Source organism: Gadus chalcogrammus, chromosome 3, assembly GCF_026213295.1.
Source record: "Gadus chalcogrammus isolate NIFS_2021 chromosome 3, NIFS_Gcha_1.0, whole genome shotgun sequence".
Classification (NCBI taxonomy): Eukaryota; Metazoa; Chordata; class Actinopteri; order Gadiformes; family Gadidae; genus Gadus; species Gadus chalcogrammus.
Window position 1 is genome coordinate 21,911,333 of NC_079414.1, and position 17,059 is coordinate 21,928,391.

The following is a 17,059-nucleotide window of genomic DNA, read 5'->3' on the forward strand; positions in this document are numbered from 1 at the left end:
TTCCCTGTGAAAATTATAAATAATAGTACGCCTAATAGGCCTACTATTAGTCCATGCTGTTTTGTGATTTAACCTTTCCGAACCGAATAAATAATATTGTATTACCGCGGTGCCACGCGACCTCCGAATTTAGCCTATAAGAAGATTTCTGACGGTTTCGAGGACATAGGCCTAATCTAAAGTCTACTTCCAATAGGCAATATTACCTCTTCTAATATAACCTTGATTTCTGTTGACTTTTATGAAGTGCACAACTTAAAGTGTAGGAGAGGCCTATGCAATTAAAAATTAAAGAACGCATCATGCATTAGGCCCACACGCTATGGTCATTTTGACCCTGCACTTTAGGCTCTTATAGCCTATATTTAAACTCAATAACTAGACTTTAAAAAAATGAAATAATTGTACGACATCAATTCTAACCATGTAACCATCTAAAATAATTCATTCAGCACTTCAAGCTACTTCATTGGGACACTCAAATATCAGGCATAACGGATTGTAGGGTCTAAATAATCTGTTCGCCAAACTAGAACGAAGGCCTTAATTTCTCAACTATTTAAATCGTCATACGGTTAATAGCACTTTACAATTTCTTTAAAATGCCTTAATTGGCTACAGCATAACCTAATCTAATTAACAGACCGCTTACCATATGGCCTTTGTTCACATTGGAAAAATAGTAACGTGAAGAGTCCGATAGGTTTAGCATGAAACTTATTTTATTTTCCTGCATATTTAGTATACAATCGAAAGTAATTAGGCCTATTCTGCACAACCAAACGCAAAAGACAATATAACCGGAACTAAATAGATTCAGTCCATAAATGAAGGAAAAACAAAGGGCAAAACAATTATTTTCAGTTGGGAACATGCGAGTCCACTTGACGTTTCTAATCGAGGCATATTTAAGCCCGCCCTTAAAGAGAGGCTGGGTCAATCGCTTTGCCAACCTTGATTAATTCATTTTTTAAGAAAACTACGTTTGACTCAAAAGTATGAAATTTAGAAAAAATGATTGCTGAATCCTTACAAAATATTATAATTTACAAGCTCTGTACATAACGCCGGCCTTCCTACTCCATGAAACAAAAAACGGGCCACACTATCATGTTAATATACATTGTGATAATAGATATATTTAATTTGATCTATATACACATATGTCCAACAAAATGTATGCACGCAGTGTGACACACACACACACACACACACACACACACACACACACACACACACACACACACACACACACACACACACACACACACACACACACACACACACACACACACACACACACACACACACACAGAGATCATCTATGATCCTTGAAGAACCCTTGGGAGGAGCTGCTCTCCTTGATGGTGACCGTGAGGAAGTTGCTGGTCACGTCCGTCACCAGGACCTTCTCCACGTTGGCGAGCGACGGCCGCCACTTCACCCGCTCCCCGTCGCCCGCTGGGGGGGTCGGAGACAGCCTCTCCAGGAACGCCGGCTTCGCCGCGGACGACAGCTCCGTCCGAAGCTGGCTCAGGTTGCTTTTTGACTTGTGCTTGAAGTGCACGGGGGCCCTGTGTCCGGGGGCCCCCGTAGTCCTGTCTGGGGCCCCCGGGCCCACACCGGCCCCGGGTCTCGAGTGGACCGCCTGCTGATGGGGCGCCCCATAGGGGAGGGCCCGGAGGTGCACGTGGGTGTGATGGCGGTGGTGGTGGTGGTGGTGGTGGTGTTTGTGGGCGTGCCCGCGGTTCTGATGGAGTCTGTGTTTCATCGTGGGCCCCGGGGCCGAGCCCCTGGCCCCCGGGTCACCGTGGAGCAGCGCCCCCCGCTGGGTGGAGGTGGAGGTGAAGCCGGCCGCCTCCTCCCCCCCCTCCGGCCTCCTCTTGTGGGGGTCGGAGTGCGCCGGCGTCGGGCCCTCTCGGCTGATCTTGAACTGGAGCCTGGGCTTGGGGCCCCTCTTCTTGGGCTCCGGGGCCTGGCCGCCCGGCCTTGCGGATCCTCTGTGTTCGCGCTCGGGCTCGGGGGCCCAGACGCGGACGCTCTCGCCCCTGTTGACGGTGCTGGGGGGGAAGATGGTGGGCACCACGGCCCTCAGGCCCTCCCTGGCCCGGGGGGGGGCCGTGGGCTCCGGGCTGGGGTAGGTGATGCGCATCCCTCGGACCGCCTCGCTCCGGAACTCATAGGACCGCACTTTGGTCTGAGCCTGCGGGAACAGAACCACAAACCGGCAGAGTGGCACATTTACACACAAGGAGCTAATTTGAATTTTACTTTTGGATTTATTTTACAAAGCAATAAATACAAAGCAAAAAAAACAACTTTAGTTCCTTTTTAACTAACTTTACAAAAAAGCGACATGAACGTATTTCATCATGTTGAAATCAGACCTTTGAATATGCTACTAGAAGCTTCTATTTTATAGCAATATGTACATGGCTTAAATAACACAATGTTTTCATATTCCATTTAGCAATTGCGATCCAAGCCACTGGTATATTTGCTTTAGCTTTCTAAATATAACTAAACGACGGAGTGCGTCAGAGAGGTCGTGACCACAGAGCGAGGATCATAACAACACAGCTGCTGACCGTGAACATAGCCGCGTCATGACTTCGTTCATTAGCAACACACACACACACACACACACACACACACACACACACACACACACACACACACACACACACACACACACACACACACACACACACACACACACACACACACACACACACACACACACACACACACACCTCACCTTAACCAGGAAGGTCTTCGGTTTGGGGCCCCTCTTCTTGGGCCCATAAAGTTCCCTCTCGCGCTCCCTGTAGCAAAACCGCAACACCCATTTATCGTGTCAAGAGTGCAAAGTTCATCCGGCATTGATTATTGGGAATCGAACCATATCAATACATCGACTCAGATTAAAACAAAAAAATAGGCTATGATGAGTCCCTTACCTTTCCTCAAAAGCAACGAAGAGACGCGAGTCCAGTATGTTCTCCTCTGGCTCCCAGGTGCTGTACCTGCAGTAGACATGAGGCGCATGTTTTATCCCGCGCAACACGCGATCCACGTCCCAAGCACAGGCAGCCTGTAGGCAAGAGCACAGCCACCCGGCGGTCCCCAGCTACCGTCTGTAGCATTAGCCACTGAGCTAACGTGTTCAGCGTGCAGCGCTGAACACCCACTGCCAAGCCAAGCCGTGCTAGCGGTGGCTAACGACAGCCCCGCGAAAGGAGACAGCTCCCGCACGCATGCGGCGAGTCATGTGTGCATACATGGGGATCCGACGGGGGATCCAACCCACGACGATCGCAAAACGACATAAGAAGGGAAGGAAGGCGACTTACTTGGGAGACCAGCCTTTCCATTTCACCAAGTACTCCATCCGACCCTGCGCGTTGACACACACACACACACACACACACACACACACACACACACACACACACACACACACACACACACACACACACACACACACACACACACACACACACACACACACACACACACACACACACACACACACACACACACACACACACACACACACACGACACTTGGGTTAGCCTCCGGGAAACACTGTGTTCCATGCACCACCGCCACCACTACAGTGATGGTGGTGGTGGTGCTTTCAGGACAGTAGTACGCCACACCAGGTACCCCATCCGACCCTGCGCGGTGTCATAAACACATGACACCCGGGTTAGCCTCGGGGAAAAAGTGTTCAATGCACTATCACCCAGCCCCTCACCACCACCACCACGGGGCATTGAACACAGAGGCTTCACCGTGTTCAATGCACCAGCATGGTGGTGCACTGAACACGTTGAAACCACTGTGTTCATTGCGCCGTGGTGGTTGGTTGTTGCATTGGACCCAGTGGTTTGGCACCGCTTACCCTCCTGATCCTCCGTTTGATGATGGACTCGGCGGCGAACACGCGCTCCCCGACCGCAGACAGCTCCATGCTGTCTTCAAGCGCGTGAAGCACGTCTTCTTCCCGCCGTTAGCTCGGTGCCCGCTAAGCCAACGGGGAAGGGAAGAGGTTTTTTTTTCTCAGTAGCTTCCTAGTCTGTGGCGCGGCGCGGCGGACTGGATTCCCGACAGACCATAATACTCCCGGACAGAAAAGACGTCATCACATTTTTACAGTGTTGCTAGGAGACCGCAGTCGGTGGGACCGTTTGCGGCCATGCCATTGGTCGAGGCGTTGCTACGTGTTTGAGGTTGCTAAGTGAAGGGGTGGGGCTGCGAACGAGGGCTGTGTGAGTGTGGAGTCTCCGAGAAAATGGTCGCTGTGCTTTGACGCGTCGGGATCAATTTCGCGCAAGGTTCTTTCGACATCGTTCGTCGTTCGTAAACGCGGCGGAGATAGCCGAGATGTGACGACGACACCTTTGTTTCGCTGCTCAATAACGTACATTTCTAGACATAGTGCGTTGAATTGTGAAGGAAGAGAATCGGGAGGAAGCACGACGCACGTCGTTTAATTTAGTTCATCCAGCGATGTGGTTATCAGCCATTAAAATAAAGTCTGGAACCATCAAGGTCTCCATGGTTTTCCTCTCTGTAGGACTGTGTCGTGACGTTACCTGGCGCTGATATGAACGACGTTGATATTATGTAAATACAGCCGGGGCTGCATGTAAAGGTTGGATAATACGCCACATCGTTTGAATTATATTTTAAAGTCGCACTTACTATCGCATCATACAAGAAATAAAACGACAAGCAGCTACGGCCGTCTATAGGCTTTCTAAAGTGTATTCTAAATAACTAATGTAGCCTACTTGCACCTGAGATTCAGGCCTAACTGTATCTTTTCAGAACACTACAATGTGTAGAAAATAACCTTTAAACAAAGAGGCGTTACGCTGAAGTATCCCCTTCGTTTTCGTTTTTTGTTAATTAAAGCAGAATAGGCCTATAGCCTTATTTATTTATTCACACACCTTTTTGGAAAAACAACAATGCAAACCATATTTTACTTAGGCGATGAAACAGTCGCCGGAATAGCCTGTGACATATCGTTTTGAATTATAATTAGGCCTAATTATGGTTTAAAAAACAGTAGGTCTAGTCTAATAATAATAGGCAAATATGCTAACTAGACTGGCCTCTAAAGGGCAAAAATAATGGCCTTAAATAAATAAATATATATGGGCATGTACAATAATTAGATAGCCTATAACTAGGTATCCTAAATATTTACGATAATTCATAGAAATCATGAGGCAAAATACGTTAGTGTTTGTAGGCCTACTATTTGTTCCTATTTCAAGGGTATTTTGTTGAATTTAACTTGGTAAGCCATAGGCCTATACAGCTCATAGTGCAATATGCTTTTTATATAGCCTACAGACAATACCACGGCTGTCCGAAGATAGAAGCCTTTCTACAATATTTAACCAGCCTTTCTATCCATAATTAAGTTCGTGGAAACTAGAGATTATATATTGAATGTATATAGTCAAGGGAAACAGGGAATTTAAGCCTGCCGACGTCGGTGATTATTGGATATTTTGTCCCTGTTTTAGTAGGCTATTTCTTCCCTAAATAAACCGAAGTGTAGTTCTTCAGAAGAGAAATCATTTTTATTGATTCCCATTTGGACAATAAGGGCCTTTAATTGTAAAGGCTATCAAAGGGAACGGACAATGAAAACCGGATATCTTTAGGGCCATTCGTTTTTAATTAATGACAGAAGTGTCTGTTTTGTTTAATATTCGGATTTCGTAAGATTTGTGAACTGACATTCATCAGTAACAACGTTAACCATCAACAATGCAATTAGACAAATTAAACCTAATTTTTCAGGTCAATCAATTAGGCCTAAGGTCCTTCTAATATAAAGTCTTTAATATTAGTTCACGTTGAATAATTTCATCGCCTTTCATTCGTCCTTTTATTTAAAGGGTTGCAGAAATAGGTCTACAGCTTTACGGCCAACCGTATGGAAATTAAATTAAGAGATAAGGATAATTCCGGTTTTACACTGACGCAAAGATTTCAGAAACATATAACGTGATATTCGCCGACTGCATACTTATCTAATGGTTCAACATGGATTAGCTTTTCTGTTGATACCTACGTCTAATGAGCTGCACAGGCCATCTTACTGCCTGCCGTATGCCAATGTGCGTGCAACTCTAGGCTTTATGGATTTAAATAAAGGTCGGAGCCTGAAGGATTTTCTTTTAGGCCTTTATGCATTCTTTATTTCCAATCAGACCTGTGACCTCAGCCATGGATGTCTGAAATGACTTTCAAATGACCAGACAAGATGAAGGCCTAGGTGTTAACGCCTATGTGTTCAACAGTTTGCTTCCTGACGCAATGTGCGTTACGCACAGGCTAGGGCTTATAGGGTAATAAGGCCTGTTAATAAGGTGATGAGACCTGTTAATAAGGTAACAAGGCCTGGTAATAATGCCTTTTAATGAGGCCTCTTAATGGTGTAATAAGGCCTATTTTATAAGGTAATAAGGCCTATTAATAAGGACTGTTAATAAGGCACGTTAATAAGGTAACAAGGCCTGTTAATAAGTTAATAAGGGTCGTTAATAAGGTAATAAGGCCTGTTAATAAGGCATTTAAATAAGGCCTGTTAATAAGGTCATAAAGCCTGTTAATAAGGTAATAAGGCCTGTTATAAAGGTAATAAGGCCTGTTAATAAGGCCTGTTAATAAGGCATTTAAATAAGGCCTGTTAATAAGGTCATAAAGCCTGTTAATAAGGTAATAAGGCTTGTTATAAAGGTAATAAGGCATGTTAATAAGGTAATAAGGCCTGTTATTAAGGCCTTTTAATAAGGTGAGGCCTGTTATAAGGCCTGTTAATAAGGTAATAAGGCCTGTTATTAAGGCCTGTTAATAAGGTAATAAGGCCTGCTAATGAGGCCTGTTAATAAGGTAATAAAGCATGTTAATAATGTAATAAGACCTGTTAATAAGGCCTGTTAATAAGGTAAAGGCCTGTTAATAAGGTTATTAGGCCTATTAATAAGGCCACTTAATAATAAGGCCTGTTTAGAAGGTAATAAGACCTGTTATTAAGGCCTGTTAATAAGGTAATAAGGCAATCAGGCATTTTCATAAGGTAAGGCCTGTTAATAAGGTAATAAGGTCGGTTAATAAGAAGAAGGCGTGTTAAATAAGGTAACAAGGCAGGTTAATAAGGCATGTTAATAAATTGATAAGGCCTGTTAATAAGGTGATAATGCCTGTTATTAAGGCCTGTTAATAAGGGAATAAGCCCTGTTATTAAAGGGGACCTATTATGATTTTTCGACTTTTATGACCTATAATCGTTGTTAGAATGATTGATAGTCATGTTTAACCATACTAAAGTGTCAAATAATGACGTACATGCATTTCGACGTATCCCCTGCTGACAGTCTGGGGTGGCTGTGCAGAGCGCTAAACACTCGGGACAACTTTTGCGATTCACTTGTTCACATTTCCGGGAAATCATCTACGTAGAGGCACTCCTGCCGCGCCCCAAATGCCTGGTCAAATCTGCCCGCGCGCGCTTCAGGTAACCAATCACAACGGAGTTGGGTTGGCAGGAGAGGGGGGCGAGGGGGCGACAGAGAATGCTGAAAGCGCCCGGATGAGAGGAAGAGTTTCCCGAAAATCTACATAGATTTTTGTGTATGGTTAAACATGACTATCAATCATTCTAACAACGTTTATAGGTCATAAAAGTCGAAAGAGCGTAATAGGTCCCCTTTAAGGTAATCAACTGCAGTACAGCAACTCACATGGGAAATGTCGTCACTGCGCCCATCAAACTCCAGGCAACCCTTTCCCTGCAAAGATAGGCTATAGTAAATAGGAATATCCCAAATCGACGAATTTAACTTACAAAATAGTTCAGGTAAATATGGCGTCGTCTGTTCTGTAGCCTAGACCAAGGAACTCTTTCCTAAAACCAGCCCCGGCGACCCCATCAATTAACTTTAACCAACTGCAAAACGGTGGGACAGGCAGTCACTGGTTATCCACCTTCTATTGGGTTCAAACAGTGACTCAGATCCAATGGTTCAACATATAACTCATCCAGGCCATACCTTCATGACTGAACCAGGCCGGACAGGCATGCAGGTAAATGGAATGAATTGATAGCACTTTTCTGAAGGGGCCACTCAAAGCGCTTTACAATATTGCGTAACTTTCACCCATTTATGCACACGAACACACACCAACGGCCGGGTCAGCCACACACTGACAGCCAGCTCGTCGGGAGCAGTTCTCTTGCTCAAGGTCCTCTAGACACTCAGCTAGGAGGTGCCGGGGATCGAACTGTCAACCATCCGGTTGCAAGTCAACCCGATCCTTCTCGAGCCACATGCCGCCCCTTGACTGATCCAGGGCGGACTTACGCGAAGGGAGGAGAGGCTGGACGTTCAATTAGGTTCACGCTAAAAAAAAGTGTGAACCTAGATAAACTAGGTAAAGCCACGCTGGACTATCTTCACACAAACGAAAGAAATTCGGGTTAAATCAAGGCCTGTTCTCATGGAAGTTACAAAAGGGCAAAAAGGTTAAATGTTTTTAAACATTAAACCATTAAAACCACTAAAGAAAACAATCAAAAGGAAACAGGATGTAGGCCTATTTTGTTACATGTTAAATTATTTCTAGGTCGTTACCGAGGGTTCGGGGAGCTGCGAGAGAGAACGAATCGGACGGTCGGCAGAGAACAGTCTGCGGAGGACGGACATTTTCTGTTTCCTCCTCACCAGCACGCGCACAGAGCGTTTGGAGTCCGGCCGCGTCGTCGGTCTGCATCACGCGCGGCGCGGGAGACGTTCTCCGAGTCGCGCGCCAACCCGCGGCTTCGTCTCAATATTGCGGGTTAAAGTCGATCTTTTCTTCGTGTCTTTGTATCCGTAATGCGGATTATGCGGTATCTATTATTCGTGGCTTGGTATCCGTATAGAGCGATCGTAGAGCGATCTCTATACGGATACCATTTAAAATATATTTAGATCATCAATAAAACGTATTGTGTATTTCTCCGGATTTTAAGGTGCCAACACGGTACCCGAAAGGTGTTTTGTTCGTAGCGCGTCAATATTAAAGACATTTACACGAAGAACAGACTTAAATGAAGGGAAAATGTGTATAAAAAAATTGAAATTATGTTTGATTGACTCATGACTTGTTTCCCAAGGGTCAGGACAGGTTGCGAATTAGTTTGAACCATGTCTAAATTAAATGATTCTCTAACGAAAGTTGCGCTATTTTATGTCACCTAAATATGAGATGATTATTGTCTGAGGTCACGGTACTATTGAGTCGCTCTCATTTACTGGGATAGTAGACAACCCTGAGGTCTACCATGCATAAGGCCTATTGATTGCTTTTATTTTGTGTGAATTTGTTCTCTATAATGCTGTTTTTAATCATGAGAGTCACATACCCCACATTATAAACAGGCTTGGCCTACTTATATCTCATGCATGCATATAACTTATAACAACCAGAGCAACTGGCGCATTGAGGGAGCCTGCATAAAAAGGGCTCATTCAAGCCATAACAATTATTTATATCCATCCCAACACGTCGGTGGCTGGAAATAGCCCGTGAAGGCCCGGGTTAGGAGGCAGGGAGGGTGGGGGAACAGCTGGGGACGCTAGCAGGTCCTGTTCTGATCCGGACACCCCTTGTTAGGATCACCCCTCACAGAACGACACACGGGCCTATTCTGAGTCGCATGCTCATATCTGCACACGCCAGCATAACGCGGACCATCCTTCTCTCTGGGATTTTAGAATCTACACAATTGTCGGCCGACTTAGATATTTTGAATGTATTTTTACCGCTCGTCGATAGTAGAGTAAAGTAACTTCCTGTAGGTTTATCATTATTATTCCGTGCTCCTCCCCCCATGGTCGGGGTGTAGGCCTATTTACTCTAGTGTCTATACCGGTTCACTGCCAAACCTCGAACAGACCCATAATTATTGTTGTGTATTTGTATTACACCCGTGTTCTTCCTACTGGGAAAAGGGCCCATTAATTGGTTGTCTCTCCATTTCCGAAAGTTTGGAACATCGTCGTTGATGGGATTCATCGGGGTCTCCCCTGGTAGGATGTACGATAATCAATCAGCTAATAATAACATTACATTACAGAATAAATTAGTAAAATTATTATTCTAGAGTGCGGTGTGCGGTCTGCACATGAGGCGCGCTGAGGGTGTCGGAGAGACAAGGTCAAACGCTGCAGCGTGCTGGCGGGCAGAAGAAGGTTTGCACTGACAAACGGGTCGCCGAAAGCCGACACTATTTTCCGACACAAAATAAGAAGGCGGCTCGAATGACAATTCTTAAAGTTACGTTAAAACACCACCCCCCCGGGCATCCAGTCCCCTCCTGAAATGATTTCCCCAAATCAAATCGACTCATGGGTTGCACCATACGGGTCCTCAGCCTTATATAGGCCTACAGTAGCGTGGGATAGGTTTCAATGTTGCAGACATCGAATGTCACGCCATATAAAACATTACTTAACGTGCAGGCCTACACTGAACCACGAAGGTCATGGGAAAGACCCGCGGCAGAGAGCTCCGTGCATGGAGTGTTTATGTGCGGTGTTTACATTACCGTGAGAACAAAGAGAAGGCCTTTGATTAGAAACGGGCTAACCTTCTGAACTCGAGTTCTTCGGAGCCACTGAGTGGTGGTAGCATGCAGAACAAGATAACGCCAATGCCGTGGTCCAAGAATTGTTACAAACGCTTTAATGGATGTGAATTGTGCTCAATTTAGGGTAGCCTACTGAGAGCGTACCCGACAACGAACAGACTAATAAAGACCTGTGCAAAAAAAGCATATACCTTGCCCATTTATATTTAATCTTAAAGCAACGATTTCCATTGACTCTTTTTCATGACAAATAACATTAAACATGGTTCTCAGGGTTCCTCATCTTGTCTAACTATCGCCTGAGAGGTCCAGGCAGCATGCTTTCTGTTAAACGACCTGTGCGTCACGCACACACGCACGGACGCAGCTAACGTCGTGTACACACACACACACACACACACACACACACACACACACACACACACACACACACACACACACACACACACACACACACACACACACACACACACACACACACACACACACACACACACACACACAAACACACACACAGTGTATTTTACCATTTTCTTTCATAGAATTTGTCCTTCCAAAATTCTTCGCAAACATTTTGATGTAGAATTGAGTGTATTAATGACAAAGTAATTCAAACCCTAAAAAGTTGATTATTTACAAGAGTAAGTGCTTATTCGCTGATAGAAGATTGGTCAAAAAACCTTTCTTTCAGTTATAAGAGCTTAAATCAGATACTGCATATGATCAGATCACCAGTAGTAGTAACGGCCGAAGCGTGTAAGAAATCACCATAAATGTCAACCATTCAAACAAGGGATCAAGGTAAAGCAAGACGGTTAAAAAAACAAGAAACATAATTGCTCTTTTGTACATTCAAGCATCCAAAAATACCATATATTGCATGTACAACATAAGACAAATATACACATCGTAGTCGGTACGCCGAATTAATCACGGGTTGGGCTACGCCGTCAAATACTCCTTAAACGTGACAGTGAGACAGTTAGTAGTAATGTCCGTAATGACGATATTCCCCAGGAAAGGCTTGAACGCGGGGAAGGGCTCCTCTTCACTATGACTCTGGATCGATTCCTCTTTACTATGACTCTGGAACGGCTCCTCTTTACTATGACTCTGGAAGGGCTGCTCTTTACTATGACTGGGGCTGAGAGTGTGGCTCTGTGTTTCCAAGGTGGGGTCGCTCTCTGATGTTTCCTCTGGAAGTGTGGGCGACTGGGCCTCGGACAGTGTTTCTGTGTCTGCTTGTGTTACGGTTTCAGTCTCCGTACAGAGTTCAGTCTGGATCACAGCCTCAGGCCTGGTCCTCACCACGCTCAAATCAATGGGTTCCTCTTGCTCGGTATATCCGTATTCCCGGTTGGTGTACTGACCCGCGGTAAAGGCATTTTGGTCTTCGACTGCACTCTGAGGTGGTGACGACAACGTGTGTGGTGTGCTTATCCTGGAGCTCAAAAATCTCTTACTGCCTCCTGGTTGGTCCTCATTGTCCATGGCAGAAGACTGCCGTTTGAGTCCTTCATGGCTCCGTCCACTCTCGGACAGGCAGGGAACCGCCTCGTCCGCACGCCCCGTGATCAGGTTAGCTCCAGTTGTCAGTTGTAAAGGCTGATCCAATAGAGGAGGCGTTTGACACCCGACCTCCTCCTGCTTATCCTGCTCCGTCACTTGGGCCTTTGCTTCAAGAGGCGGGTCCGTCTCTGTATGGCCGTTCTCAGCACGGGAAACTTTGGGTTTGTCCTTGAGGTTTTTTGCAAATCCGTTCATGAGCCCGAGCTTCTTGATGAGTTTCATCTTCTCGACCTCGTTGTCGATACTCTCCTCGTCGGGCGTAGGCTCGTCCACCGTTTTAGAGTCCCCGTTCTTTATCTTTGCCGTCTTCATGCCGCTCTCCATGTACTTGCTCATGACGATAACAATCCGTCCGTTCTTGTTTTTGTTTTTGACAATCTTAAGCTTGCCGTTGCTCACAGAACTCGGCGGTGACGGATTGTCTTTCTCAGCGGAGGGCTGTACTTTCTCCGGCTCCTTATGTCCATTGAGATCCGCTGGGAGTTTCTTCAGCTCCATGGTGATGTCCTTGACTTTGGTCAGGCAGCCGGAGTCCTTGTCACGAACCCACTTTTGCTGCAATGCCGGAGGAAGGTTCCAGGCCTGGTTAGCCACCTCTGGAACCTTAGCGTCTCTGGGCTTCAGGTGGGGGGCCTCGTACATCCGGAGGTCGGGCTGGTAGGGGTGGTGCTTCTTACTGTTGAGCTGGTAGTAGAACTTCTTCTTGCCATTGGCCTGCTGCTCGGCGTCCTTGCCCAGTGGCAGAAACTGGTGGTGCTTCTTGCTGTTCAGCTGGTACTGCTGGCTCTGGGAGTGCAGCATATGGATGGGGGCCGTCTTCTGACAGCTGTCCTCGTTCAGGGAGGCCTCCTGAAGATCGGACAGGATGCTGGATCTCCGGGCAAAGGATGGCACCTGACGAAAGAGCCGTTGATTAAGGATTGGGGCGTCAGTATGGTAAAGACAAGGACTCATCTTGTTTTAAAATTAATTACACAGCAAATTTGTCCACAAGAGACACATTTATGTTCATTATTATAACAATGGTTCCCATGGAGCAATAGTAACTCATCCTCAACTGAAGCTGAACAAAAACTAGTTTAAGATGTGAAAGCATGGTTTTCTGGTAGTTGACAGTCATTGTTGAGGAAACCCTGTCAACTCTGGGGCCCAAGCAAGTCACATGTTCATATGTGTGAGTCGCTTTCACCATTCAGGGCAGCTTCCATGGCTGTGGCCCCAGCCCAGAGGAATGTCACTGGATGTTTTGTGTCCCATCACTGACTTTGTCCAATGTGTTACACCCACACCGTCCTGACAGGAACACAAACCCTCATCTCAGGGGTTCCACTGGCCTTTTGCCCTTTTCCATGATTGATGATTTAAATGTAATTCGTTCCCCCTCATTTAGCATGCATCGCTAGGTTTGTATAAGTTTTTAATGGATAATGCCATGTCTTCTGTCAAATATTTATTTGGAGTGTCAGTTTCAGTGTAACTGTAAATGTACTAATCCTTTATAACTGTAGTTTTGAAATCCCTGGTTCATGTTACTCTTACCTGAACTAGAAGATGTTTGGGCTTTGGTCCTCTTTTGCGATATCCCATCAGCTGATCATGCCCTTCTCTTCGGAGGGGGGAAATTAAAAAAAGATTAATCACCGTGGAAACCTATTAAAGCTAGAGTTGGCATTTTCATTTACAAGCGTATTTTGTCATATTAGTTGAATGCTCTGTAAATCTGGTATCTGTGGCTGTCCCTGGGCCTGTAATAACAACATCCCATCATTTTATTTGACTTGTAAGAAATTATTGGATGGCTTATACAGAGTCTTCCAGAGGGCTGGGGGACTCTGGGGGGGGGGGGGGGGGGGGGGGGGGGGGGGGGGCAGCTTGTGAGGGAATCATGAAGGGAGGGTTGGGATTGTTTTGGTGGCATACCTTAAATATCTGGCATAACTCTGGCTGCTTATCCCAAATTACCTACTGTACCTTTAATAAGTGTAATTACATGGCAATTGTAAGCCATTTTAAAAGAGCTATCAGGCCATCTTTAGTTTTGCATATTTTTTTTAACATACTCAAATGTACTATTATTATCTTACAACAATATGTTCCTATTGTGTCCCTTTAGTCCAAAAAAGTCAATGGAGTGTCAAGCCTCTTTATATGACAAGTGATATTTATTTAGTCTAATCATACTATATACATATATACTGTATTGTCCGATTCTGCATGCTTTTAATTACAGTTGACTTCGTTTCCACCCTCAAATAAATGAATGTATGTCATGATCTAGGGAGCTTTATTTCTCTTTCTTTTAACCAAGTCGTTTGTTCAGGCCCTACTCTGAAGCAGTAATTCAACCCCCCCCCCCCCCCCCCCCCCCCCCCTCTCCCTGGCCCACGCGTCTCCCTCACATCTAATTACCATGACGACTCAGTGTATTTTCATAGTCTGGCATTCAGACAATTTGCCCCCCCTGGGGAGAGGCACAATTAGTTTCCATAAAAACTCTCTCCTTTAGTGCGGCACAAATGGCAGAAACAGATGTTTAACGCGATGCTTCGCTATAATTCTGTAATTCCTGACCCCTACACATGTTTTTGTGACTCCAGGGCAGTAGAAGGGGACAGGAGAAGGCTTCTGACCATTTTTACGCAAGGGTTTGGCCTTGATAGAAGTCCCTCAAGATGTGACAACAGCAAACATGTGATGGCAGTTTGTGACCATTGCAGGAAGTCAAATTGACAGATTAAGTCAGAGTGACATTGTTGGCTTTTTTGCAGGCGTCTAGTTCCAGCTTTTGCTTCCACATCAGGCAGGCAAACGACAATAATTATTATTACGGTGTAAGTGTGGTCTGTGTCTGCTGCAGGAACTTGTCCGTCTCTATATTGCGGGATCTGCAAATGAAATAGTTTTAAAGCCATATTTAGATGAAGGTGTTCACATTCATAACGCACCTGTCTTTGAAGGCATCCAAGAGTCTTGGGTCCAAGATGTTTTCTTCTGGTTCCCAGGTGTTGTACCTGAGTAAAGTGGGAGGGGTGAGTGGAGGCAGCTGCTATTGCATTGACCCCCCAGCTAAGTAAAGCGAAGGTGTAATGTTGGTGTATATATATAATACGTATATATTTATTGGTCTATAATATATTTATATATAAATATATATATATATATATATATATATATATATATATATATATATATATGTGTGTATCCAATATATATAAATAGTGTTTGTTGTGTGTGTGTGTGTGTGTGTGTGTGTGTGTGTGTGTGTGTGTGTGTGTGTGTGTGTGTGTGCGTGTGTGTGTGTCAGTGGGGCAAGGCGTTAACAACTTCCTCAGGACGGTGGCCAGAAAGGCCTGATTGTTCATTCGCCGACTAGAGTTGAACCACCACGTCGGAAGATGCAAACACGTCAAGCACGCGCAATAGTCAACATGCGCGCGCATTCAAAAACACACGCGCACACGCATTGTTTTCGAGGTGTTTTTTTTTAAACATATTTTCACTGAGTCCACTTACTTTGGAGACCATCCCCTCCACTTGACCAGGTATTCGACCCTCCCCTGCAAGAAAAGACAACAGCATATGAGCGACACCTTCCAGCACCGTGAATCCAATCCAAATGATCCCAATAAAATCGTACAGAGAAATCCCGAGGCTATCCAACGGGAAATAACACGCCTTGCGACAAGGCTCTCTCCTGGCCCGCGATCCCTTACGCGTCAAACCTCCGATATCCCAAAAACGTGAGCACGCACGGACCTTTCTATTCCTCCTCTTCTCGATGCTCTCCACCGCAAAGACGTGTTCCCCCGCGGCGGGCAGCTCCATGTCTGATGGGGGGGGGGGGGGGGGGGCGGACTGCCTCGGTTCGCTCGGTCGTGCGGTATCCGTCGAACCAGCTGCAGCCCGTGTTTCTGATCCTCTTCAAGGAGAAAAAGCCTCATGCAACCACAGTCCCTCGTTTAGCGTCGTCTCTCACTCTCCCCCCTCACTTTCGGTCTCGATCTGACTCGGCCCGGTCGGGATGGGTCGGGATGGGTCGGCTCTCCGCGGCTGTGTGAGACGGTTTGCGCACGAGCGGAGCGGAGTGGAGTGGTGGAGGCTGCAGCAGAAAAAACCTTCATGCAAATGGCCATCGACGTGACGTCAGAGAGGCGGGAGGAGGAGGTTTCGGGAGGCTGGGACGCGCTCAGTGTGTCTCCTTCGCTCGTGTCAATGAAAAATGTGGCGAGCGAGCGAAATGAAATGGGAAGGGAGAAGAGATGGTGCCAAATATGCACAAGAAGACGACAAACGATTGGTTGAATCGACCTGGCACACGAATGGTGAATTGTGAGGCGTTTAAATGAAACTCAGAAGCACGGTTTAGTTTTATAATAAATAATTTGAAACGGCTGATTCCGTGATACATAATTGGCCTGATAAAGCCAGGACTTATCGTTTTCCTCTCAATGCACATGCATCAAACCTAGTAGCCTAATTAAAAGGCAAATATACGGAAATGATTTCGCTTATGAACGGTTAGTTCGGTTGGAATGAGCATCGATATGATCCATCCCATCCGTGTCACCTAAACACCTAGCTGTGTGTGTGTGTGTGTGTGTGTGTGTGTGTGTGTGTGTGTGTGTGTGTGTGTGTGTGTGTGTGTGTGTGTGTGTGTGTGTGTGTGTGTGTGTGTGTGTGTGTGTGTGTGTGTGTGTGTGAGGGAGTCCCGAAGGAGTCCTCCAGCTCATCAGGGCTGTGGTTGCTGATCACCGGCGGCTGTTCGGGGGTCTCTGGTGGGACTGTCAGAACTAAAACGGCCCGGGTTACGACAGCATATAGACTGAA

At 45.8% G+C, this 17,059-nt stretch overlaps 1 protein-coding gene across 1 annotated transcript; it reads right to left on the bottom strand.

The window, feature by feature from the left end:
• Nucleotides 1–368: 368 nt before the first annotated feature.
• Nucleotides 369–16,129, bottom strand: cbx8b (chromobox homolog 8b). The gene is made up of 10 exons (XM_056587283.1): nt 15,989–16,129; nt 15,746–15,789; nt 15,178–15,243; nt 13,772–13,838; nt 11,610–13,126; nt 3,908–4,016; nt 3,354–3,397; nt 2,961–3,026; nt 2,759–2,825; nt 369–2,203 (listed from the first exon to the last, which is right to left on the bottom strand). The coding sequence occupies exons 1-10, from the start codon at nt 16,055–16,057 to the stop codon at nt 1,319–1,321; spliced, it is 2,934 nt and encodes a 977-aa protein (XP_056443258.1). The 5' UTR covers nt 16,058–16,129; the 3' UTR covers nt 369–1,318.
• Between the last annotated feature and the right edge of the window lie 930 nt (nt 16,130–17,059).